This window comes from Tremella mesenterica (genome assembly GCF_000271645.1).
Source record: "Tremella mesenterica DSM 1558 unplaced genomic scaffold TREMEscaffold_8, whole genome shotgun sequence".
In the NCBI taxonomy this organism is placed as follows: domain Eukaryota; kingdom Fungi; phylum Basidiomycota; class Tremellomycetes; order Tremellales; family Tremellaceae; genus Tremella; species Tremella mesenterica.
In genome coordinates this window covers 962,350-986,081 of record NW_006711232.1, presented here as the reverse complement: position 1 = coordinate 986,081, position 23,732 = coordinate 962,350, and the positions used below count along the sequence as shown (strand labels likewise).

The following is a 23,732-nucleotide window of genomic DNA, read 5'->3' as shown; positions in this document are numbered from 1 at the left end:
TACTCACAGTTGCCGGTGTAAATGCTCAAGTAGGAGTACAAGTACAGCACGAGTAAGGATATCGGATCAGACCGAGAAGATCGAAACATCGTCTTCCCACCTCATACCGGGAACAGGATATGAGACCCAGTCAATGTGGTTCTCACAATCGTTATATACACGACAACTACGTGCAATGCGGTGAACATGATCCACTCGGTTCTGAATCGGTCCTAAATCGTTCTTCTGTCGGGTACTATACTCAAATCCAGACGTTGACGCTAGGATCATATTCGATTCTCTGATTCTCTCTCTCTCATCAAATCCTCGTATGCATCACCCGCTTTCCGTACATCTTTCACCCTTCAACTACTTACCTCCTTATCTCTGTACAAGCCGTCGAGCATTTATTCCCATGAGGCCATGCGATGCTATCCCTAACATTAAATATCCTTGTTGCACACTCATCACAACTTGACCATTTCGAAATTGTTATGGGGAAATTTGACCTCTTGAGAGGAACATTATAAATAGCATGAGATTCAGCATCACGAGGTATGTTGAATAAGTTGATGACACTCAACGGAGTTGGAGTTGGAGGTTCACAGGGGAACTTTGACAGTTCGACGTAAAGTGCCAAATTCGTTACCACAACATGTGTCATCTAGTCGCAGGTCAAGAAGAGGTCCCAGAAGATTGGGAAGTATATTGTCAATGGATATGAAATTCAAGATGAAAGGTAAATGTTTCTAAACAGTCACATCTCACATGTTTGAGATGTTCTCCGATCTCGCCACGAAGTGTTTTGAGCCCGTGTCCCGGGGAGGGGGGAGGGGGGGGAGGAATTGAACCGCATGTAAGGAAAGTATGGACCAGACGCCTTCCGAAAACTTCTCACATGTTGTAGAAATAGTCCGACCTGAAGTCGGGAGTGTTTTGACTGTGCTTCTGAGGGGAAATTAATGTATCGTAATATCATCAGAGAATCTCACACATGAGTACGGAAAACTTATCATGACCAAATACCAACCTCATACCTATAAATCTTTCCAAAAGAGTCGATTGAAGTTCTCACTAGTGGGAGTTATGCTGTTCATACGTCGTAAGTACTGGTCATGAGAAACTCTTGGACCACTAACAACTCATATTCATTTCCTCCTAGTCGTGCAAGCCGTGGAACATTTAGTACCATGCGGCCAGCAGTTCGTATTTTCAACATCGATCATTTTGTTCTCACAAGTATCACAATTTGAGCAAGTTCGACCAAACCGAGCCATTGTCATAGTCTGTGCCACTGTGAATGTCCTCACTGGACCATCAAACATTAATCTTGCTTCCACCCGCCTGTTGGCGTTTTCCGAACATTTGGTGGAACAAAATTGCCCATGAGGCCAAAGTACCGTATCCGAAACGTTGAACAAATTCGTGTTACAACCCATACAAAGTGACCACTTGTCACCCTCCTTGTCCATCTGATTCTGAGTGTGATTATACACAGGAGTATTGAATCCAAATCTCACATTTGAGGTCTGCCCGGCACAAGATTGAGTACAATATGGACCATACCTCCAACGAGATTGATCTTGACCTTGAAACATTATTGTTTGACAAGTTTGACAAGAAGGCCAATGATCTTGATTAGGATCGAGAAGTAAGATTTCTTGGGCTGATAGTTGATATGTGGCATGATCAGGCCAATCACGGACCCACATTTTATTTTGTTCAAACATGATTTGATCGATTGAGAATTGAGAAGGTTCATATTGAAAGTTTGATAATGGATCACAGTTGAAGGTTGATTGGTCAGGTGGGTTCGGGGGTGATTGATCTGGAGTTGGAAGGTATTGTGAGATGTCATCTTCGTTGTAATTAGAGTTGTTCATATCGTCTTGTATCTTTTGCTTCTTTGATGGATCTTGAATTGATTAAAATAATGTATACGTAGATAGAATGTGAAGTTGGTATGAGTCCTGATAAGGATGGTTGACTTGACTTCTTGAGGGAAACGGTACGATTATATATTTCAGTCGAGTGTCAGGCGGAGTTGGTCGGGTGAGGATGATACAGTATGTTTTGAATCGATGGTATTCAAAGGAGTTCCGGTCGGGGTCGGAGATACAGTAAGATCCCAAGTGTCAAATTTGAAACATCAAAGTCATATGTGTCTTGTCTACTCTACAATCACGACATATGTGACCATTGTGTAAGGAGGTCATCATCACTAAAAGGAGCTTCAGGTAAGAGATGGAAGAAAGGAGATGATAAAGATTTTGTGATATTTCTTCCTCGCGTTTCTTACAATTCAGTCCGACATCATTCATCTCATCTATCGGAGAAATATCTTTCCTTATTGTCCCCAAGTGTCCGAACAAACATCGGAACAAAAAGGTTGGTTAGGCCAAATTTTTTCGATCCGAGATTTGTACATGATAATCCCACAATCACAACTTTCCATCCAATTATTCTCATCAGGATCTAAGGATAACATTTGTGGTTTTGTCAGTTTTGTCACTTGATTCCATTCTGAAAATTTGACATTATAACTTTCACCTTGACATTCAACTGAACAATATCGACCGTATGGCCAGATTGAAATATCGTCAGCTCGATACATTGATATACCACAAGAAACACATGGAAATGTTAATGTATCAGTAGGATCGAGATATGTTTGATAATCTTTTGAAACTGAGATAGGATCTTGATAAGGAGACATTTTTAATGAGATTGGAGGGGTTTGTTCTTGTATCGTTGAAAAGTCTTCGGATGAAGTTGGATCATAGTTCCCTTCAGTGGCTGTGTTGGTTTCTTGACTTGTTTGAGGATTATAATCCCCGATAAGAGCTCGGTTGGAAGAGGAATATTGTTGAGATTGATATTCTGGTAGCTTGTTGATCAGCTTGGCATAGTCATGAAGTTTTGGGTCTATCGGAGAAAGAGAAGTACCTTGGGGAGAATGTGAGGTATGGGTTGCGTTGTGTCCTGATGGACGAGATCGAATGGGCAGGGAGTCGATCTTTTGAGGACCGCCGGAATTGTTTTTCGACCTTCGAGATGGCATAGTGACTCGATCTCTATGTTTCTTTTTGGTTTCAAGGATTTCTTGCTCTTGATCGAACGTAATCAAAGTAAAGATTTGATGCTTTCGACTGTGGTAGTTTTTGAGTTCGTGTGTCGTATATTGTCAAGGGTTGTTCAGGTAGAGTAAGTATATGTTTAAAGGGATGTTGATAATTCTATCATACGTTTTCCAAGGAAAGAGACGATTGGGAGAGACGAAGGGAAATAGATTGTTATATAATCGAGTTGTTTGTCTGAATCGGTATTTTAATCGGAACGAGTATTGAACAGCAATGTCTCCGATCAATTAAGCACGTCAAAATGTTTTCGACTGTCGTGATTGCCATGATCTTGAATGAGGCTGAAGCATGAAAGACCAGATGAATGAAATAAATGATAGAATGATTGCGTTTCATGATCAAAGTCAGAAACTCAGTCGTAAGTCGTCATATTACGTTATCATAAAAAAAGGATGTTGAAAGTCAGTTTCTGTGTCAGCGTTTGATAAGGATCAAGACAATGAGAAATGATTCGACTCCCCCCCGTCCCTTCAATTATACCCATCGATTAAAGAGAGAAGAGTTAGACGTCGAGTGATATCCCAAGGTCTAAAGGTAACATGAGTCGATAAGTCAAGTCCGTTTCAATCAGTATGCATCCCAACTTATCAGTAGAAGTATCTGAGTGTCACACACCCATCTCAATCCTCCTAATCTAACCTACCGTAGTATCACATGTGATAGCTTTCTCTCCTCTATTCATCAGTACTCAGCACATCCTCGGAATCAAGTGGAACCTGAACCATATGCTTGCGTCTTCTGAGAAGCCTTCAAACATCTCGAGGTGCAAAAAGAACCATTTGGCCAACGATAGAAATTGGCCGGACCATACATGATAGTCCCGCAACTCGAACAATTCCCCCAATGGAGAGGATCAGCGTCAATCAAAAGATGCTCGTCGAGATTCATTGAAGCGCTGTTGACGTCGAAATTCAATCGAACATTTTCGGTAGCCGGTTGAATTGTAGCCAATGACAACATATTCTGAGCGGTACGACTTCGAGAAAGACGCGTAGGCAACCCAGAAGGTTGTGAGTATGTCATGAGGACATTACTGATACATTCCTCCATTGACATCTGGGGATATATATCTTGATTGACTGGCCGTCCGAGGTAAGATGCTTGTTGAGAGGTATGACCAAGATCTGCTTTGTCTCCCTTTGGAGTCTGAATATCGTATTCATCATCAAACTCGTCGAATTCTGCGTCTTTATCAGTCTCTTCAGGGATAGATACAATGATGTCTCCCCGATTTTTATTGGCAGACGAAGCCGAATCAGCGGCAATTGCGGCCCTAAAATAGTCCAATGTGGCTTTATCGGTGGGATACCCAGGAGTCTGGGGATCTACGAGAAGAGAACCAATGTCGATTCTAGTATCATTCGGATTGGGTTGAACTGAATTCGAATGACCTTGCGAGGAACGTCTTTGATGGACGATTGGGAACGACCGAATGCCTTCATTTTGTGTTCGTTATCTTTGACTCAGCAGATGTATTTAGATAGTGACCACTGATCAGATGATTGTTCTTTAGTGTTTGAGTATAGACTGGCTGATGGATTGTGCGTTGATCGAGGTAATGAGTGTAAGAACGTAAGAACGTATGAAGTGATAAGAGCGAACGGACTCATATATATTTCTCCAATCTCCCCTAGTCGGCGTACAAAATGAAACTCGTGTCAACAAAGGATACGAAGGGGGTGGTATCGGTGACCACCAAACTCCAAACAAGGCATTAGAGGAGAGTCGGAACGTGTGCACAGGCTTCGGAGATCGTCTTGAGATGAAAGCTCGCATTGACGAAGTCATCGCTAATTACATAACAAGACCGTTCGGACTAATAAGGTCCGATAATGGAAGGTGAAAGCGAAGTGTTGGATGGTTGACCTGTTGGACGATGGCGTGTTTAAGATGGACGAGTGAAAGGAATGGCGGATGTGTCATGAGGAGTAGATGGTATGGAGCGTAATATGCCAGCCATTTTGGGGAGGGGGGGGGGGACATGTTGTTGACAAGGATGAGAGTATTGTGGGACGAATTAGAGAGTGTCGACATGTAGCTTATATCCAATCGAAGATCACTGACAATCATGGAAATCATATAGCCGCTCTAGTCTTTAACAAGGTCTAATATGGATTTATATCGGTGTATCGCCAGAAATGAACATCCGTCATCTCTGAGCCCTTATGATTTCCTGTAGACCGTGGCATGACATCTTGGCTGTTGCAAACTTGCACAGTCGACCGTGGACCAGTGCCTATAGATTCGTGAAGTTTCAAAGCGAAGTCAGCTGTTGAGCGATGAGATATTCTACTTATCGCGGAACTTTGAACCCTTTTCTCTTCGGTACATACCCCTTGAGAAAATTCAATCCCTTCGCTACTTCCTCCACTAGATTTTCAAAGTCGGCATCGTAAATCTTAGATGACAGATTAGCCACGTAAATCTTCTCTGCCTCGTTAGTCTTGTTCACTACAACAATCTCTCATCCACAAAGGATACATTTCAGTTTTCGGAATTTGAATGTGGCTTGCGAAATGAAAAAAGGAAAGGGAGTATGATAATGGTTCTTCGAACTCACCTTGATCAAGTAAATCTATATCACCTCCAATGCCACGATTCACCACGGCCTCTACAGCAACTTTAAACCTCCCTTTCACTCTGTTACGCTCTACGGCGTATTTCGACACTGCATTTTTGGTGACTATGATACAAAATCGAATCATCTTGTCTCCCTCCTCCTTCTTATCCCTCACGCTCTCTTTACCCTCGCTTCTGATCCATTCGTCTTGATCGTTTCGGCTGTAGCTTCTTGTGACATCACTTGTTTCGGCTCCGGTGTACGGTGAGATAGATGTCAGGGTCGGTAAAGATTTTTTGTTGTTGGAAAATGGGGTTTGTGTTAGTTGAGCAGAGCGCACAGACAAGCGGATAGGGAATGGTGGGTTTGGTGCTGGGGGTAAAGATGAGGAACGACAAGAACGTAGTGAGAAGAAAGATGAACGATATGTTGGTATACCTCTACGGGTGAAGATGGGGGAGATCAGGTCGAAGTTTACACGTCTGAATGTTATCTGTAAATCAGTTCTTCCTGGGCTTATCGATGCCTCATTGTGGCCCATGCCACATGTCTAGTCTGAGGAATGGATGGGAGATGTACTGTAGAGGAGATAAAGAGCAACTTACTCTGGGACCTGTTATCCGACGTAGGGCTGAGAAATCCGGCATGGAGGGTATGACCGAGGAAGAGGATTTGAGTAGGCCTAGGGGTTTCATCTTTGTCTTATTAACCTAGCTCAAGAGTCACCGGCTACTTCTATCCTGTGAGATATTATATACTGAAGGTACAGTATCTTGAGTCATGTCATTGTCCTCTCCGGGATGTTGCAGGTCGTAATAGATCATGGAAGTATTTGCACGGCAATATGGTACATGTTGAAGGTGTCGAAGCTCGAAATGTGTTGAAGAGCAAACGATGCCAGTTCGATTAATTGCCATAAACCCCCTCTGTGTTTTCTACAACCAGTAGTACATCGCACGTAAGCACTCTGACACCACAAAAGCATCATATACTCTGAGAGAGAGATAGTAAGGACAGAAATCATATATATGCATTCTGAAAAGTTCATAATTTCAAACGACAGAGATAAGGCCTAGCTTAAGTTACAAGGAAACTAGCGATCAACGAATTGTATGCCAAAAGCGAAACCCCTCTTTCTTACAAGGGTGAACAAAGAGAAGTTTTAAAAAGGCAATTTCCATTTTACCGACTCCATTAAGTTCCAATCATAGTTATCACTAAAGGTCCCATGGTAGGTCGGTATACATATAGGAAAGAGAAATCCTCTCTAAACTCGGTGCCATGCCAACTTGGGTGGAAATTCAGTGCCACATTCATCGGTGTTATCGGAGTTTCGATCATCGTCCCTCGAAACCTCCTTCCCCCCTTGTTGGTGCGTTTGCAATCTTCATACCATAACATCAAGGTCACAAGATGGCAGACGTAGAAATGTCCTCTGCCCCAAAACCAAGGTCCAGTGAGTATTACCTCCTTCTCTTTCATATGTGCTGCCTAGTCGAGTGAGGGTCAAGGGGTTGGAATGGACGGTGAATTCATCGGGATATCATTTGAGAGGAGTCCTTCTCCGGGTTTGAGTGCGAAAAAGATGTTGTCAACGTGGATTCACTCGGATACTGTGGAAGAGGGGACATGATGTGCGTGGAAACTCACGGACAGATCTTCGAGTCGGCGCCAACAAAGGTCGACCCACTACCGTCATTCCCAAAGCCGAGAAACCTTCCCATAAGAAAGGTGTCAAATCGTGAGTCCATCGTTCTCCGCATCTTTGATATCTTCCTTCAAATCTACCCCATACAGTCTCTTGTTATTCCTTCCATTCAACAGTGCATTTTAGATCGAGCAAATCATAAGGATGAATATACTGGTCGAATGCTGTACCCGGAATCACCCCCCTGTGTAGAGGGATGACAATGAGAAAAACTTTCACTGACAATCAGCCAAAACAACGTCTTCGTCAGATCTATCATCCGTGAAGTCGCCGGGTTCGCCCCATACGAGAGACGTGTTATGGAATTGCTTCGTAACTCCAAAGACAAAAAGGCGAAGAAGCTCATGAAGAAGAGGGTGAGTTGGGTTTTTCTCTCAGCTCGACTTCTACCTTCCTTTTGAGCCCAATATCTCCCCCTTGATGAATGTGCTACAACTCTTGCGTTGTGTGTTCCTCCTACTTATAATTTCCCCTTGGGGGTGGTAGACCGCGCGCTTTGGTGGGGTTGGGTGATATACTGTCGCTATGGGTATTATCTTGTGTACACATGCTGATAATCAGCTCGGAACCCTCCTCCGTTCCAAGCGTAAGATCGAAGAACTTTCTGGAGTAATCCAGGAGCAACGTCGTCAAACCGGTCATTAGATCTGTAGTGTATTCATGCATTGAGATTTCCGAATCATCATCCTGTTCACATGTGTCGTCTCTCGTTTCACACCCTCCTCATCCAGATCTTCCTGATCGTTAACTCACGTCCCACAACATCTCTCAATACTCTTTCCTTGAACGGATGTGCTTATGGTCCCCTCAAGGTTCTACCATTTGCATTGTGTCATGTGTCGTGCGTGCTATTGATTGCTCTATGCTACATACTGTTAAATCAAACCCTCATTCATACATCCCTCCTTCTCTCACTCTTCTCCTGGTCCAACCTTCTGGCCTCACCCTCCGCATCCAACGCCTCATCTTCAGCTCCATCATGTCCAGCCTGAGCACGGGAACGCATAGTTGATAAATCGCTTCGGAAGTGATTCCCACGATGTTTCCATCCGAACTGATCTCAGCGGCAGTACTCAATCCCAAGTTCCGACTGTGACGAGTCACAAAACTACATGATCTCATGACCAGTACAATCTTGTTAGTTTGAGAGATTGGAAGATTAGGGTAATGTGGAGATCGAACGAGCACGGAGAGAACATCATCAGCCAAAGAGGCTTCGTAAGTTGCGCGGAAAGAAGAAGGCGAGGGAAAAAAGTATGAAGAGGTTCATATCAGAAGACGAACGTAACAAGTTTTATTGTCTCTCGACATGTTATGCTGCTAGGAAAGGGGAGAAAAGAGAGGAGGGAGGAAAGAAGAGTAAAATAAAAGCTAACCTTGATAACCCCTGTCAATAAACCTATCCCCATACCAGTTAATATACCAGGAGCAGCGAAAAAAGTTAATCCTCCTCCGAAAACACCTAAAGTCCCAGCAGCAGCAGCTACGGCTGCTCCTATAATTGCGTATTTCGCATATCGTAATACCCTACGGATGATATACCGAATCAAATATCTTATTTCTCAGCATTCACCGTTATTATTTCCTTTCGCAATTACAATATAATTCGCCATTGTTCCCTTTCACAATTACAATGTGAATAAAATTGTAATGAATCTTCTAACGGACGTATTTCTATAGACCATGGAGGATGATGAGGTATTGACGAAGAGAATACGGTCAGGAGAGAGGTTACGAAACTTACCTGGCAGTTGTTAAAGCTGTTCTAACTCTACGACTGGAAGGCACTGTACTGGCTCTTGAGCCCAGGAGTAGATAAGCGAGATTGGTACGTGTTTTCTGTAAAGTCGTTTCTTGAGGATTTTGGATTTGTTGGGGGGAGGGTTCGGATTCAGACATTTCTTAAGTATTGTAAGTATGATGAATAGATGTCATTCACATAGACCAGAGTTCGAAGGGTTATGTCGTCTTTGATGTTTTATATTCCACTCAATTCACCTGCTTTAAGACATTCGTTCAGATAACGAGGTACCTTCTTCAAGGGAGTTGTTCAAGTTGTGTATACTATATCTTAGTAGTGTGGTGAGGTTGATATGAAGAGATATAGAGGATAAGAAGATAGAAGATGAAGAAAGAGTGAACCGCCGAAAAAGCCGTCATGACGTCGACGATCGGCAGAACAAAAACTTTTGAACGTGTTCACTTGTTCCTCTTTAATCTTGATTTTATCCTTTCTCTCTGTCATATCTATCAATTGACTCTCCACGAGTGAAGGTGAGTAGTCTCTCCCTCCCACTGTGAACTTCAATGCTGATTCTTCCAAAAGGAAGATAAAGAGTATCAAAAATGTCACGTCCATTCCGAATCTTCGCTCTACCATTATCTCGTTTACCTCGTCCCAATCTCCCTCTCCCGCTTCCCAAAAACACTCCCCCTACAAAACCACTCGACTCTTCCACCTCAATTACTCCCAAAACGGAGAACCCAGAGCAAAACATAGTGAACAATGACTCAAATGAGACGAAAACATCCACTGTCAACCAAGATACAGACCAAACCTCCCCTCTACTCCTCTTTCATGTATCTCAACCTGACCCTTCACCAGAAAGTTCTCCACCTTCACTCACCTCCCGAGCTCTTCAACGTGCTTCGGACGCTTGGTTGAAATTAGGTGAGAAACCGAAAGATAGTTGGATGGGTTGGTTTTATTCAAGAGGGGAAGGATTGATGGATAAGATTGAATATGAAGAATGGGCTTTGAAAGGGGTACATGAGGGTAGAGGTGTGAAGTTGGTCAAAGATGGTGAAATACAGGAAAGAATAGAGGTGCGTTTTGAGAGTTTCTTTTATCATTTTATATATCACACATTCATTCATGATTCCCACGTTCAGTTTTCAATACCCACATTCGACTATGGAGTTTCGTTCATGGGTGTCGATTGTGTGTTCGGTTAGTAGATGGATTTTCATGAGGTTGTAGTGAAGTTGCAGAGGTGTTTCTATCTTGAGAAGAGGGGGGAAGAAGAGGGGGGGGGGGGAGATGATAGACATTTATGATGATAAAGATGAGCTCATAGTATGCAGATACCATTACTATACCCGAATTTGAAAGACCCTATGCCTCCGTTGATACCCAAACTAGACAAGATGTTGGTACATAGAGTTCCTTATCATCGAAAGATGATGATCCGGTCATTGGTATTGTGAGTTGCTCCCTTCTCACTAATCTTCATCAAACACTTTTCATGGGTACCTGGGCGCCCTTCCTCCCACCTTCATCTTGTCATCTCTCAACCACCTCCCTTTTCAACTTGTACCTAATTCAACAGCTCAACAGCTCAATAGTTCAACAGCCCAACTGACTCGCCCTCCTTCTTCCCTCCATACCCACCTATGTAGACATCCTCTTTCCTCGTTTCCTAATTGTCAGACCCATAATCCCTCTGCACCTGAACACCCAGTTCGTGATGTCATCGAATCATCAAGAGTCCACAAAAGCGTTTCACCCGTCGAACATGACTGACCCCAGCTCACCCGTCACCTTCCCCTTCGCCCTCATACCCATCATCCCCAATTTCCCCCTCTTTTACGTCTTATGGCGAGCTTGGAGTCATTACAAAGCCTGGAGAGGGGCGACATACCTCGAAGGATTATTAAGATTGGGTATGATCAAAGAAGTGCCATCGACGATTTTGACAGATGTGTACCAAGAATCAAATCATATGGACCACTCAGGACCTACGAAAGTATCTGAATCGAATGGCTTGACAGGAGTTGGGGATAGTACTTCTACACCTAAAGAAATGATTTACGCCCCGAACGACACTACGACTTCCACCACAATGAACGAATCTCCTGGGACAAATGAAGAAATGGGGGAAGTCATGGTCAAAGATGGGCAAGTGCAAGATGAAGGAGAAACAATGGACAATGTTGAGAAGACTACTGGACTCCAGGGAGAGAAAGAGAAAGAGAAAGAGAAAGAGAAAGAGAAAGAGAAAGAGAAAGAAGAAAAAGCTAACAATACATCTAGACATCCTAGTGTTTTATTATCCACCGAGAAAATATCCCGTCTGGCGGAGACATTCCACCTTAGACCACAAGAGATTATGGACATTACAAGAGCTGTGGAACAAGCTGATTTACGTGCGAAAGCTATAGATAAAGAAAATACTTCCATTGAGAATGATGGATCAGGATGGAGAGGGAATTTACATCGATAGAAAGATAAAGTATACGAGATGCATACATTTCAACAAATCCCTTTGCGTCTAAAATCCCTTCTCTATCCCACATCATGTGATAGTATCCGTTCTACGTCATAACAGGTTTTTATCCCATGTGGAGTGTAACGACTGGATGTACTTTTTTTTGGTGAGACGATGGTTCAATAAGGTTTTAATCGTTTAGAATTTCTCATCTCTTCCACTCTCGCTTTATCCGATTCGAATTGTTTTCGAAGACCTGCTAGTTCTACAACTTAGCTTTATCCTTTCGACTATTTCAAGGGTTCCGACGATGTTCGTAAAGTGACTTGGCCACGAGGTATACTAACACTGCCAGCCAGTTTTCCTACGAAGATTGTCATGGAAGAGATATTTAGGAAGTCATAATATCATAAAATTGAAATTGGTATTCCTCCAATGTTTCAACCTTTTTTGAACGTTGATAGGTTGATAGATACCTCACCGAAAGGAGAGAGGGGGGGGTGTAGATCAGAAAAGAAATTTACTAACCTTGTCTTCTCTTATCAGTACGTTGAAACTTATAAAATTCCCCAACTACTTCCAATTTCTTCTTCCGTTCAAACTTTTGCAAATTTCCTTTTTGACTAACTACACCAACACCCATTTCACCTCCAGTCCTACCATGTCTACCACCCCTAACGACAACCGTAAAACCCTCATCATCAACTAAAGCTCCTGCTCCTCTTTTCCTCGCACGAGAAGATAATAAAAGAGAATGTAAATGATCGTATTTATCCAAAGCACTATCCGCATGAACTTTTATAAGTGATAAATTCGGTCTTGAAGAATTATATCTTTTCAAATAATGATTTAATCCAAGTACTACTTCATCCCCATCTTCCCTTTCCATTTCTTCCTTACGTTTCTGAAGTTCTTTCCTTGTTTCAGAGCGTATAGAGGTATGGTGAGAAGATGATAGATAATCGTTCATTTGGATTGGATTGGGAGAAGAAGAGAATAATCTATTAAGAGAAATGTTCGAAAGAAATGTTATGTGTGCTGTTCTTAAACCTGATTTCCCAAATGGACGAGGTGGATTAGGAAGTGGTATGATTGAAGGTATTTTTGTGATTTGTCGTTTTCTACGTTTTTCACGACGAGAGATATTAGAGTTTATGAATGTTAATTCGGGTATCTTGTTTTTCACCTCATCTTCTGCAGTGGTATCGATATCGTTATGGTATTTTGATTCCTTCGAAACATCGTTATTGTCCTTTGATTCCACATGATCAGATTGAGACGCAGAATCAGAATCAGAATCGGAATCGGAATGAAAATTTTCTTCTTCATCGGCCAAAATGACACTTTCTAAAATATCACCAGTAGAACTTGAAGATAAAGTGATAGATTCAAGGACCCCCCATCGTTGGAATATCAATCGAAGATGTCTATCGGTCATATCTACTGGGAGGTTACATAGGAATATCGTTCTGTCGGATGAGGTGGTATCTGCAAGGGTGGATTGGGTGGATTGCTTTGAATGAGAGGGTCGGTTTGGTCTGACATAGATATAATGCGTCGAGAAGGTTGAAGATACGCCGGGGAGACAAGAAGAGAGGAGGAGAGGGATGGGGAGGAAAGAAGAGTATAGGTTTGGTGAGGACGTCGGGATCGGGGACATGGTTGAACGAGAAGGTTGGAAGTGAGGTAGCAACTTTGAACGAAGACACAGGCTACAGTAGGAACGATTTTTCCACGTAAGGGACGATGTGATCACGTGACTGATCAAGGAAGATTGTTGGAAAGACCCTTCTGCAATGGGCACGAGTTGCGAGGTGCTTTGTACTACTAGGTGCTAGGTGCTGATACTATTAGTGTTCACAAGAGGTGTGTCAGACCCATTTCTTTGGTCCCAGGACCCCAGTGAGGCATATAGTTCAAAACACCATCCAACAGAGTGGAAGCACCACATATGGAGCAGTTATTGACTAGTGGCATATCTTTGTTTGGTGATTGGTGAATGGTCTTGAATTCAGTTCCCCAAATGGACCTTTTTAAACACTCCAGATCCCTGAATAGTGATTTGTGATGAAATTGATCTATTGGATACTGCCTGGACTACATATCCGCTTTAGCAGATCTGTCAGGCCTGTGAACTACTTGAGCATGTTCAGTACTGTCAATGTACAAACTGCATAGAGATGCATCACTTGGATGTCGTCAAACCGTGGTCACGGTGCCTGCGCTACGGACACAAGGTTCCACGAAAGTCGCATGATTCGACTTCACCAAACGCACGACGCAACCGCTGAGCCACAGAGACACATTCGGGCCTTTGTGCGCAGTCACAGCATAGAACCGTTACAAGTGGCCAGCTCGCTGATCGCCGACCAGCCTTTCCTTTCACAGAAAGATCCCCAAAACAGTACTTAGTGTGTGTTCCTACAAGTCAAATCCCTTCGGTAGGTTTTCGGTCTAGCTGCATGCGCTATTAGTCCTGCTCAATCGTCTTCTTCAATGGATCCATTGCTCGGTGGATCAGTGGCCTCAGCAATGTGACCTTGTATTGTCGGGTTCAGAGTTGAGGACTACCATGATGTCATCAGGCACTCGAACAAGCTTTCGACATTTGAACCCGACCTGGGGAACAAAGTTTCCTGGCCATGTGCTCCTTCCGTTCCTTCTGCCCGCTCGTCCACATGTGAACTCGCTTATTCTACTTTACCGGGACGGCCAAGGACAAGCGATCAATCGTAAGCAAGACGCAAGGGGAGGGAGGGAGGGAGGGAGGGAGGGGATGGATGCCCGATCAACCATACAGCTAAGCCTGAGCTACTGACATACCTCTTGACCCAGGCTCACTCGCTTCTCTTCCCTCTTCTCCTTATTCTCAGCGGGATGTGGTCCCTATTGACGGTATACCTGCTCACTCAACTCACTGTGACAGCTCAGAACATCACCTCTTCCTCAGCGTCAGCCAGTTCCAGCTTCTCCCCCACTCCCGTGACTACCTCTGTGCCAAGTCCTACGGGTTCGCTAAACGATACTGTCCCGGGTCAGAACGGTTATCCTCCTGCCCAATGTGAGTCCTTATTGCTTCTCGTCTCCCTTGTTATATCCCACTTGATACTAGAGCTCGCTGGTGGCATAGCTCGTGAAGTGATTTGCGCTGACCGACAGATTGGTGTAAAGCGGGAAGCAACGAGCCATTCTGCGCAGGTCAAGTGCCTCCTCCGCCATCACCGAAAAGCAGTACTCATGATCAGCTACTACAAGATGTAGAATTATCCGGCATCTTTGGAGACTCGAAGACCTTCCCGGACAAAGTGGGTCTCTTCGTTTTTTTGACAAAATTGAGGAAGATCCTGACTCATAGCCAACCCTTCACAATCTCAGCGAAACCTACGCAGCCTTCAATCAACTCCCAGCTAATGTCACCGTAGGCCAGATCGAACAGTTTGTGGAACAATACTTCGTGAGTCCTTCCCAAATGGGAGTCACGGGTTAGGGTATCGCTGACGAACGATAGAAAGGAGAAGGACTGGAACTTGAACAAGTGCCCATCGAAGGGTTCAACTCTACTCCGGCTTTACTGAACAATATCTCGGACCCGATTTACCAAGGCTGGGTCAGTGTGGTGAATAGTTATTGGACTCTCTTGATCCGGTGAGTAACCCCTTTTCCACTCCTCCCCTGGGCGACAAGTCACACTGCCTGATGTGCTGCTCATCCACTCTGACATGAAGGTTGTACCATGACTAATCTTTCAGTCAAACCAACCAATCCGCACTATGTAACGGGGACTGCGAATCTTCACTCATCCCACTGAACAATACCATCGTCGTCCCTGGTGGTCGCTACCGAGAGATTTACTATATAAGTCTTTCCCTCCCTTTCTTGATGTCTTTGCTGATTATCACTGGGATAGTTACTGGATTCTCCAAGGTCTATTGAAATCCCAGCTGTTCGAATATGCCACCGGTCCGTCCTCTCCCTCTACTTTCTTATCCTCTTGTCTCAATTCAAAGAAGAACCAGCTTATATCAGATCTCTTGACAAACTTCATGGATTTCATCTCGGTCAGCTGAGTCTGCTCTGTGCTGCCCGTAAGCTGATTAAGAGGTATACGGTTTTGTCCCTAATGGCGGAAGGATCTACTACCTTAATCGGTCCCAGCCGCCTATGTTTGTGCAGGTGAGATTCACCGCTCGCACTCATTGGGGGAAAGCTGATGTAAAGATGTTGGATGCTTATATACAAGAAACGGGCAATCTGACGATGTTAGAACGAGCCCTTCCGTTGGCCTCGGTGAGTACTGCCATAGGTTTATGGGGAAAGAGCTGAGGACAGGCCGAAATGTTGTGGTGGTATAACAATCGATCTATAACGGTGACATCGCCATATACTGGGTTGAATCGGACGGTATATCATTATAGTGTGACGAATACGGCTCCTCGACCAGAAGTGAGTCATGTCTCCCGTCCCGCTTCTTCATCACCTTCCCTCACATCCTCCTCCCGGGGCTTTTCGCCCATCAATTTCCCTCACACTTGTCTCGTATCCATCTTCCCTGTATCCTCTGATCACTGGATCTCCTCCACTACTTGTTCTGCACCCGTCTTCATCGCCTTCAAATAGTCGCAATCAGATACACAAAAAATGCTTTTTCCATGGGTGAAAGTTGACCTATAGGGATACCAAGAAGATTACGAAACCGTCATGGGGACCACACCAACTCTGAACGACACAGGAAAAGCAGATCTATACTCCGAACTAGCCTCTGGTGCCGAGTCGGGATGGGATTACTCAGCTCGCTGGTGTAAACAGCCGGTGATCAATCTTTCTGATAATAACCCCGCTTTGAGGACTTTGAACGTTCGGGCTATCGTGCCGGTGGATTTGAATTCGTTACTGGCGGGTGATCATGCTCTTGTGAGTTGCTCTTCTCTTCTCCCATCCTCATAAGATTAGCAGATCCAGTCTGTACATCTCCACATACAAATTCTTCATCCGCGTCCCTCTTAAATACCCAAAGTTCACGGAGAAGAGGAGTGTGAGGGACTAATGATTGACCTGCAGCTCGCGAATCTCTACGAAGTCTACGCTAACTCGACCAATTTCATCAATTCCACAGATTCAGGCAACTCCACCGGTTCCGCTAATTCCACAGATTCAAGCAACTCCACCAGTTCGACAAATACCACCACTCCTACTAATTCAACAAACATCTCCAATGCTACCTCCCAAGCGGCATATCACCGACAAATGGCTTCCAACCTCTCCGACGCCATTCTCGACCTTCACTGGGACCCTGCGAAATCATGGTTCTACGACTTTAACCTAACTTCGAATAATCGTTCCGAGCTCTACACGCCGGCGGGTACCATCCCTTTGTGGCAGAATATAACCCCTCCCGAAGTTGTGGGCAACGATACGGCGGCGTTGTCTGTCGTCTCAGGGGCCAGGTACTTGTTAGGAAAGTATCCGGGTATACCTAGTGTGGCTACGTTGTTGTATACCGGTTTGAATTGGGTGCGTCTTGATCTCATCGTCATTACCATTTCAATAATTTACATCCGTCCGGGATTGTGCTGATTGTTAGGACTTTCCCAACTCCTGGCCTCCACATGTTTGTAAGTATCCTCCTCGTCAACTACACCCCTCATTCTTACTCGAAAACGTCATGTAAGGCGTCACAGAGGTGGAGATAAAGTCGGAATATAGAGTACAGCTGATCGGAAGATACTTCGATCAAAGCGTTCGAAACATTAGGAAGGGTCAATCCTAACGCTTCTGTCTTGACCAACTTGACTTTGAGTTTCGACAATGTCACCACTGGCCAACTGGGATTGAACGAGTCTCAATTGCAACCACAAGATCCGAGTTTGGGAGGTAATACCACGTTACAAGTTCAGAACACCGAGGGAAAGCCATGGCCTTTGGCCTTGAGCGTGGAATGGGCTGAGAGGTATATGCAAGCGGCGTTTTGTACTTGGTATTGTGAGTTTCTTCTTGGGCTCTGTTACTCTTCATCCTAAATATCATATCCTACACTGGCAGTAACTTTCACCGTGTTTCTGAACAATATCCCACCTTCAAGCACGTTTCAAACGCTTTCCCATTCATCCCTCCTCTCAGCCGACATACGTTCCCTCCATCAGCCTCAAGGCCCTGGTCGTACTTCGATGTTCTCTTGATAAACCGGCAATGCTCCCGATATCACCCATCTCTGAGTATCACCCTTCTTAAACCGATCTATGTTCTCATACCCTTCTGGTCATACACCCGATATCCTCCACGTGTACCTCACCTCAAAGCCGCAAGTTTCAACGGAGAAAAGTAGAGAAAACCTCTTGACTAACCCCAGCCACCGGTGGTGAGATTCCCAATCTTCTCACCCAACTCCCCATCTCTCAACTCAACGCTTCCGGCACTTACACCGCCGGCACCACCGGCGTCATGTTTGAAAAATTCAACATCACCGATCCTGACGCTTCTGGTGGAGGTGGGGAATACACGGTTCAAGTGGGTTTCGGATGGACCAACGGTGTTGTTTTATGGTTGGCCAATGAATTCGGACAATATTTACCTCAACCTAATTGTCCTTTGATACCGATCATCGAATTGGAGAATGGGAAGAATGTGACTGTGTTTGGAAATGGGACAGAGGTGAATGGGACTGTTTATGGGAATGGAACTCAGATGGGTATATATACTGGTTATCGGATTCCGAGGAAGTGAAAACAAGTTTAAGAGTTGTCTTGCTTCGGGTGTTGGGAAAAATGGGAGGATTGTACATTAATTTTGGTTGATACTGCAAAGTGATTTCGATCGAGAGAAAATGCATTATCTTGTATTGGTTTGAGAGTTGTTTCTCCTTTATCTTATGATATGTTGACAATACGACGTCGACTATTCCGCGTGAAATGCTTGAGAATATGTTGGTTCGAGCGGGAAGGTGAAGAGACTTGTCAAAACACTTGTCTTTTTGATTGACCGCATTGATGTATCCCTCATCTCCATTACCGGCCATTCTTGAGTGAAAACATGAAAAGTGAAGAACGGTTGAGTTGTTGAGTTGTTGAGTTGTTGAGTTGTTGAGTTGTTGAGTTGAGTTGTTGAGTGATGTGATTTGAATAGATAATTGTCAATGGCCAAGATCATCTGACAACTTCATAAACTTCTCCACCCCAATTTTGTTCTCTATACAAAACTTGTCCCCAAAACCTCATGATCTCCATCCATTCTTCTTTCCCCTTAGGCATATCTTCTCCTCCCTCTCCGTCAACTCTTCTCAGACTGATAGCAGTAAGAGGTCTTACGATCCGTACGACTTTAAACGCCCGACGTAAGACTGATTCTTCTTTCTTACCTTTAGCTGAACGAGGATCGATTCGAGTGAAGAGACATATAGGTGTAGAAAGGTTCATTTGAGTCGTAGGATGTGAAAGAAGGGATGCACAGATAGAGGTTATACTTCCTAATCGAACGTTTTCACTTTTTTCACTTTTCCTTTTATTCTCATCCTTCTCATTCTCTTCCACTACTTCTCCCAAGTCACTCGATTTACCCACTTTATTCCCCTTCATGACTTCGTTCTCTGACGATACTTGGTGACTAGGGTTCAGACCAGTAACATCCAAAGTTGACTTAGTGATGTCACTTTGAATGATATTGTCACTCTTCCACATCCTCAAACCATACCCGATCTCAAGGACCATACTTCCCCCTTGACCCCAACCGAACAAATGTATTTTATTCATTTCCCATCCCAACCCCTGTGGTTCGGTCGAAGTGAGGATTGAAAGTAATTCGAGTAATCTTGAAAGATGTTTGGTAGGGGATGGTGATGGTAAAGGATTGAAAAAAGGATCAAACGTGTCGTACCATGAATAAGATGGGTTTTCCATGAGTGGGATACTGTCATCAGCTATGAATTAACTCTACGTCATTTTCAACCTTTTCCTTGATCCCGCCTGGAATCTATGCTTGTGGAAAGTTGATAGTTGGAAATATGTAATCTTCTCAGCGCCACATCTATGGTCATGCTAAACCAAAACTCTCTTGGGATAGTGGTAGGAGGGCTGATTGATCTTATTAAAATTTTGAAGGCGGGAAGAAGAGGGTGCTTAAAGAGAGTCTCATTGTGACATCACTCCAGAGTACAGACCACAGGGGAGATGGTGATTTGGAGGAAGGGGGATTTGTCGAGATTGTTTTGAGTTGGGTAGACTCACGGATCAGGAGCTTGAAGAGATAAGATGGCTGTATGTGGAAGATTCAATGATTTTCCAAGATTGAAAAAAGGTTGTTTCGTATCGCCTGTCTATCAGTTTGACAAACCATATGGTCATCCGCCAAACCTGCCCCTTCCCCTCCATATCGAGTTCAAATCCTCCCAGACCTAAGTAAGCCAGAGTAAAGTGGCTATTTTAAACAGACTGATGCCCGGCATGGAGGAGTGAATGGAGAGGTTGAGAAGAGGCTCGCAAGAGTGAAGTGACCTTTTCTAACGGACTGATCCCCAACATAGAAGTGTTAATGAAGACGTTGGAGAAAATGAGTTGAAAGGAGATAAGGTTACATAAGACTGACCTAAACCATGAAACATGATCAACAAATTCAAATCCTTCCCACTGGGTGAAGAAGCATAATCGAACTTCCATGGTGATAACAAAGTAGGAGAAGGGATAGGTCTGATACGGTTCGTATCGTTCGTAATGACTGGACGAAGGTTGATAGTGGACATAACTACTAGTACTTTTTGTCTCCTTCTGAAGGGTGATTATCGTATGTAAGTAGTCGATCAGACCGATTGAGGTTCGTAAATGTAGACCTTGTTCAGCTATCAGGTATCTTGAAGATTATTTAGTGTTGAGTTTTGAGTGAGAAAGATGAAGAGAAGGGAAGAAGCGGTAATTCCAAAAGTCATTTTCGATCGAAAAGTTGTGCACTTTTCCTACAACTTTACGAGTGGTTCTTTCCTGTCATCGTATCATCATCTTCATCCTTGTTACAATCACATACCATCTTGAAAATCCCAGAATCTCATCAGGATAGGTACATAAAAGTATCAAACCATCTTAAAGTAGATTTTGAGAAAACCGAAAGACTTGCAAATCTCGAACAGATCAAGGGGAGGAAAGGGGAGTGAAAACCACTTGAGAAAATGTTATTCTGTCCGTATTGTAGTAACGCTCTCACCATTGGAGATCAAGATAATTCTGATAAGTGTTGGTGAGTCTTCCGTTCAATTCCCTTACTCCATGCACCATGCACCACGCAGGAAACCGTTGTCTGCCGTTCTCCCCTCTACAAGTGTCACTCCTTACCTCTACCTTTCCCCCTTCAGAATTTGGAGATTTCTAACGACCAACGATAATATGAATTGATTCTGGGAGATAAGTTTGGAGTCGGATTTACTTAATAGACATATTATGAGACTTGACTCGGTGACAGGAGAGAAAAGTAAATGCTGATCTTTAGGATATGTCCAACATGTCCATATAAGTATAACATCGCTCCCGGTAAACAGGTATATCGTCTTTCTCCCCTCATCTTTTCTTCCCTTGTCCCAAAACCCAAAAGTCCCTGGCATCTCGCTTGTTCCCATCGGAGTCATATACCTCATGTGTGGTGGAATAATGGTCCAATGTACATTGTGTGAAGGTACAGATGAAGATGAATTGAATTGATGGTAGATATCAATGAGAACGCATTTAAAGAGAAAACAGGTGGATGATGTTTTAGGAGGTAAAGAAGCTTGGGCCAATGTGGATAAGATTGATGGTGGGTGATTTCTACATTTTATGACCTTTTTCTCTCGTCAATCCCCCATAATCTCATCTCTATTTTCCCTTCCATTGGACAACCAACTCCTCTCGCTCGATGATCTTCAAAACTTATACCATTGAAAGCGATACTCACTTTCCTCCTCTGTGCAAACACTATTTTTCTCGTTCAGACTTTGATATGACTATTGTGGAGTTTGATTCAAAGCCTGTGAGATGGTCGTGGGTCGGAAGACGAAGATTAAGTGGTTCAGCTGACACTACAGCTACTTGTCCGAAATGCGATGCTAGGAAAGCTTATTATCGACAATTACAAATCCGTTCAGCTGATGAACCCATGACTACCTTTTAGTGAGTTCTTCTCCTTCTATGCTACTTCTGATCATTCTTTCTCGTTCCCTTGGGTACCCTTCCTACCTTTCCTCGCTGATCGCTGAGATCTTGAACGAGCAAGTCGTTATATGAATCGTTGACTAATCTCAGTAAATGCGTTGATTGTTCATATCAATGGAGAGAGGTCTGTCTCATTTCTTTCCATCTGACTCAACTCTGGCCACCTTATGAATACATCATTTCTTCCGTTGCTCCATCGTCCAAACCAGAAGCGATAAGAAAGGCATAGCTGACCTTGTAGAATTAAGTAAAGTCACAACATGCAAATATTATAACAATACACATCAAAATCAGGAAACTACTCTACACCTTAGTCCGAGTGTAACAGAATCAATCTTCCATACCTCCTTCCAAAACATCCATAATCCTCTTTACCCTCTCTGAACTTTTTCGATCCCATTCCCCATCACCTAATCCAGGCACCCCGAGATCTTTAAGTCGTTGTCGTTGACGATTGGAAAGACCGTCCATCGCTGGAAGACAAGTATGAAGGTAGAATTGTTGAAGGGAGTTTTGTAGTTGAAGGGTCCATTCCTATATTATCAGCATGATCGCAGCACGTGATCAACCATGTACCTATATCTTGGATATTCTTGGTCTAGTGATGGACGAGGTACGAAAAGATAGCACATACCTTTTCTTTTTCAGGTGTGATGGGACGACGGGATATTCTAGCACTGGGTGTCAGTTTTTTGACCATGCACAATGATTTTGTAACTGAGTGTTTTCAACAATCATGAGTGACACTAGCTATTCAATTCCGTAGGTAGGTCTCAATGATATGTCGATTCTCGACTCTCCATTATGAGAAGTCCGTATTGAGAGATGGACGAGATGGGTGTAGGATACTCATACTTCTAGTCGGAGGAATGACGAACTCACACATCTTTATCCACCTTGATTCGATTCATATGATCCGCTTTGATCTTCTCGCTCTTCGCCCACATTCTTCGTTCTAAACCGTCTTGCTCAGCTTTCATCTACTCATCAGCTCTGTCCTCTAGCTCTACTCCCCAATTGTCACTCTCATCGCCCCTCGGGGCAATCCACTCTTTTCGTCCCATTGCTCAAAAGGCTCCATTCTTCTTCCCTCACCACTTCAGTTCCGTTCTCGCCCTTCACATAAGTCTACCCTCTACCTTTCTCTTCATGTACGCATAAAGGTCGTCCAAGTACTCTTGATGAAACCGATACCTCCAAACTCACTTTTTTCAACTCTATCCTAAAACTCTCCTCTCCTAACATCCCACTCAAAACCGGTAAAGCTTTGACGAAACTCATCTCGTCATATCCCACACTTCCTCTCTCCACTTCTCCCTTCTTCTCAGTGGTCCCTTCATCAGCAACATCAAAGAAATCTTCCGCTTCCCCTCTCTTTCGCGTCTCTCCTTTCCCACTGGATAAAACCACTCGTGAAGGTCCTGCCGTACTTTGTGACAATGAAGCAGTGTTTAAATCTTTTGAAGTGGGCGGAGGACGTTTGTTCAAAGAAGCGAGTAAATCATCAAGTTCGTTCTGACTAGGCAGATGTTCATCCTCTATTGGAGTATAAGCTTGTAGAGATCTATGTAGATGAGATAAAGCTGATTCGTCCTTTGGTACATGTTGAACATTAGGGTAGTCTAATGGAACATAGATACTGGATTGGTCAGAGGAAACGCCTTGGAGGTGTTGTGGTCCAGAAGGAAAATGAGGGATTTGAGATGAAGGTTTGGGAGAAGGATCTTGTGTAGATCGGAGAAGAGCTAGGAGAGATTGAACTTGACTTCTGTCCTATTCATCAGCCTTACATGAATAATTCTGTACTCTATGGGGTTGTTAAGAGGGTAGGACATACTTGAAAGCTCATCTGAATGCGTTATAGAGGAAAGAGGAGAAAAGTTTGAAAGTTTGAAAGAGTTTGAGCCCAGACGTCATCGACCGATGGCGACCGATTCCATCAAATCAACATTTCACTTAAGTCATCTCTCTCTC

At 43.7% G+C, this 23,732-nt stretch overlaps 11 protein-coding genes across 11 annotated transcripts; 4 read left to right on the top strand and 7 right to left on the bottom strand.

Annotated features, from left to right (window-relative positions):
* Window positions 1–1,127: 1,127 nt before the first annotated feature.
* On the bottom strand, window positions 1,128–1,862 carry TREMEDRAFT_63634 (uncharacterized protein; the record flags this gene model as incomplete). Its single annotated transcript, XM_007005795.1, has 1 exon — window positions 1,128–1,862. One exon carries the CDS (start codon window positions 1,860–1,862, stop codon window positions 1,128–1,130), a length of 735 nt encoding a protein of 244 aa, XP_007005857.1.
* A 464-nt stretch (window positions 1,863–2,326) lies between these two features.
* TREMEDRAFT_63633 (uncharacterized protein) lies at window positions 2,327–3,040 on the bottom strand (the record flags this gene model as incomplete). Its single annotated transcript, XM_007005794.1, has 1 exon — window positions 2,327–3,040. One exon carries the CDS (start codon window positions 3,038–3,040, stop codon window positions 2,327–2,329), a length of 714 nt encoding a protein of 237 aa, XP_007005856.1.
* A 2,372-nt stretch (window positions 3,041–5,412) lies between these two features.
* On the bottom strand, window positions 5,413–6,326 carry TREMEDRAFT_63632 (uncharacterized protein; the record flags this gene model as incomplete). Its single annotated transcript, XM_007005793.1, has 3 exons — window positions 5,413–5,549; window positions 5,680–6,172; window positions 6,285–6,326. The coding sequence occupies 3 exons, from the start codon at window positions 6,324–6,326 to the stop codon at window positions 5,413–5,415; spliced, it is 672 nt and encodes a 223-aa protein (XP_007005855.1).
* Window positions 6,327–7,080: 754 nt separating this feature from the next.
* Window positions 7,081–8,063, top strand: TREMEDRAFT_44795 (uncharacterized protein). Its single transcript, XM_007005658.1, has 4 exons — window positions 7,081–7,135; window positions 7,336–7,420; window positions 7,617–7,743; window positions 7,949–8,063. Exons 1-4 carry the CDS (start codon window positions 7,093–7,095, stop codon window positions 8,030–8,032), a joined length of 339 nt encoding a protein of 112 aa, XP_007005720.1. The 5' UTR covers window positions 7,081–7,092; the 3' UTR covers window positions 8,033–8,063.
* A 216-nt stretch (window positions 8,064–8,279) lies between these two features.
* TREMEDRAFT_63631 (uncharacterized protein) lies at window positions 8,280–9,286 on the bottom strand (the record flags this gene model as incomplete). The annotated part of the gene is made up of 3 exons (XM_007005792.1): window positions 8,280–8,441; window positions 8,764–8,941; window positions 9,132–9,286. The coding sequence occupies 3 exons, from the start codon at window positions 9,284–9,286 to the stop codon at window positions 8,280–8,282; spliced, it is 495 nt and encodes a 164-aa protein (XP_007005854.1).
* A 444-nt stretch (window positions 9,287–9,730) lies between these two features.
* On the top strand, window positions 9,731–11,610 carry TREMEDRAFT_32078 (uncharacterized protein; the record flags this gene model as incomplete). The annotated part of the gene is made up of 4 exons (XM_007005559.1): window positions 9,731–10,213; window positions 10,472–10,590; window positions 10,917–11,170; window positions 11,366–11,610. Coding segments are annotated over 4 exons (1,101 nt in total), but the record flags the coding sequence as incomplete, so codon positions are not given.
* Window positions 11,611–11,774: 164 nt separating this feature from the next.
* TREMEDRAFT_63629 (uncharacterized protein) lies at window positions 11,775–13,255 on the bottom strand (the record flags this gene model as incomplete). The annotated part of the gene is made up of 2 exons (XM_007005791.1): window positions 11,775–11,860; window positions 12,124–13,255. The coding sequence occupies 2 exons, from the start codon at window positions 13,253–13,255 to the stop codon at window positions 11,775–11,777; spliced, it is 1,218 nt and encodes a 405-aa protein (XP_007005853.1).
* Window positions 13,256–14,472: 1,217 nt separating this feature from the next.
* Window positions 14,473–18,439, top strand: TREMEDRAFT_39913 (uncharacterized protein; the record flags this gene model as incomplete). The annotated part of the gene is made up of 17 exons (XM_007005627.1): window positions 14,473–14,656; window positions 14,755–14,798; window positions 14,841–14,900; window positions 14,951–15,049; window positions 15,104–15,240; window positions 15,345–15,450; window positions 15,495–15,555; window positions 15,622–15,653; window positions 15,697–15,768; window positions 15,814–15,882; window positions 15,925–16,038; window positions 16,267–16,506; window positions 16,654–16,762; window positions 16,823–17,106; window positions 17,177–17,207; window positions 17,317–17,574; window positions 17,942–18,439. The coding sequence occupies 17 exons, from the start codon at window positions 14,473–14,475 to the stop codon at window positions 18,313–18,315; spliced, it is 2,274 nt and encodes a 757-aa protein (XP_007005689.1). The 3' UTR covers window positions 18,316–18,439.
* Window positions 18,440–18,734: 295 nt separating this feature from the next.
* On the bottom strand, window positions 18,735–20,323 carry TREMEDRAFT_32307 (uncharacterized protein; the record flags this gene model as incomplete). The annotated part of the gene is made up of 4 exons (XM_007005586.1): window positions 18,735–19,111; window positions 19,274–19,494; window positions 19,812–19,896; window positions 20,104–20,323. The coding sequence occupies 4 exons, from the start codon at window positions 20,321–20,323 to the stop codon at window positions 18,735–18,737; spliced, it is 903 nt and encodes a 300-aa protein (XP_007005648.1).
* Window positions 20,324–20,743: 420 nt separating this feature from the next.
* Window positions 20,744–21,882, top strand: TREMEDRAFT_24045 (uncharacterized protein; the record flags this gene model as incomplete). Its single annotated transcript, XM_007005558.1, has 5 exons — window positions 20,744–20,811; window positions 21,061–21,109; window positions 21,276–21,363; window positions 21,632–21,716; window positions 21,849–21,882. Coding segments are annotated over 5 exons (324 nt in total), but the record flags the coding sequence as incomplete, so codon positions are not given.
* Window positions 21,883–22,088: 206 nt separating this feature from the next.
* TREMEDRAFT_69381 (uncharacterized protein) lies at window positions 22,089–23,039 on the bottom strand (the record flags this gene model as incomplete). Its single annotated transcript, XM_007005886.1, has 4 exons — window positions 22,089–22,292; window positions 22,393–22,435; window positions 22,641–22,738; window positions 22,965–23,039. The coding sequence occupies 4 exons, from the start codon at window positions 23,037–23,039 to the stop codon at window positions 22,089–22,091; spliced, it is 420 nt and encodes a 139-aa protein (XP_007005948.1).
* Window positions 23,040–23,732: the final 693 nt, after the last annotated feature.

What these genes read in the sequence shown, in the direction of transcription:
- TREMEDRAFT_44795 (XM_007005658.1), top strand. Translation starts at nt 7,093, where the DNA reads ATGGCAGACGTAGAAATGTCCTCTGCCCCAAAACCAAGGTCCA. An exon ending in TGCCCCAAAACCAAGGTCCA is followed by an intron (nt 7,136 to 7,335) that starts GTGAGTATTACC and finishes ACTCACGGACAG; the next exon opens with ATCTTCGAGTCGGCGCCAAC. An exon ending in AGAAGCTCATGAAGAAGAGG is followed by an intron (nt 7,744 to 7,948) that starts GTGAGTTGGGTT and finishes GCTGATAATCAG; the next exon opens with CTCGGAACCCTCCTCCGTTC.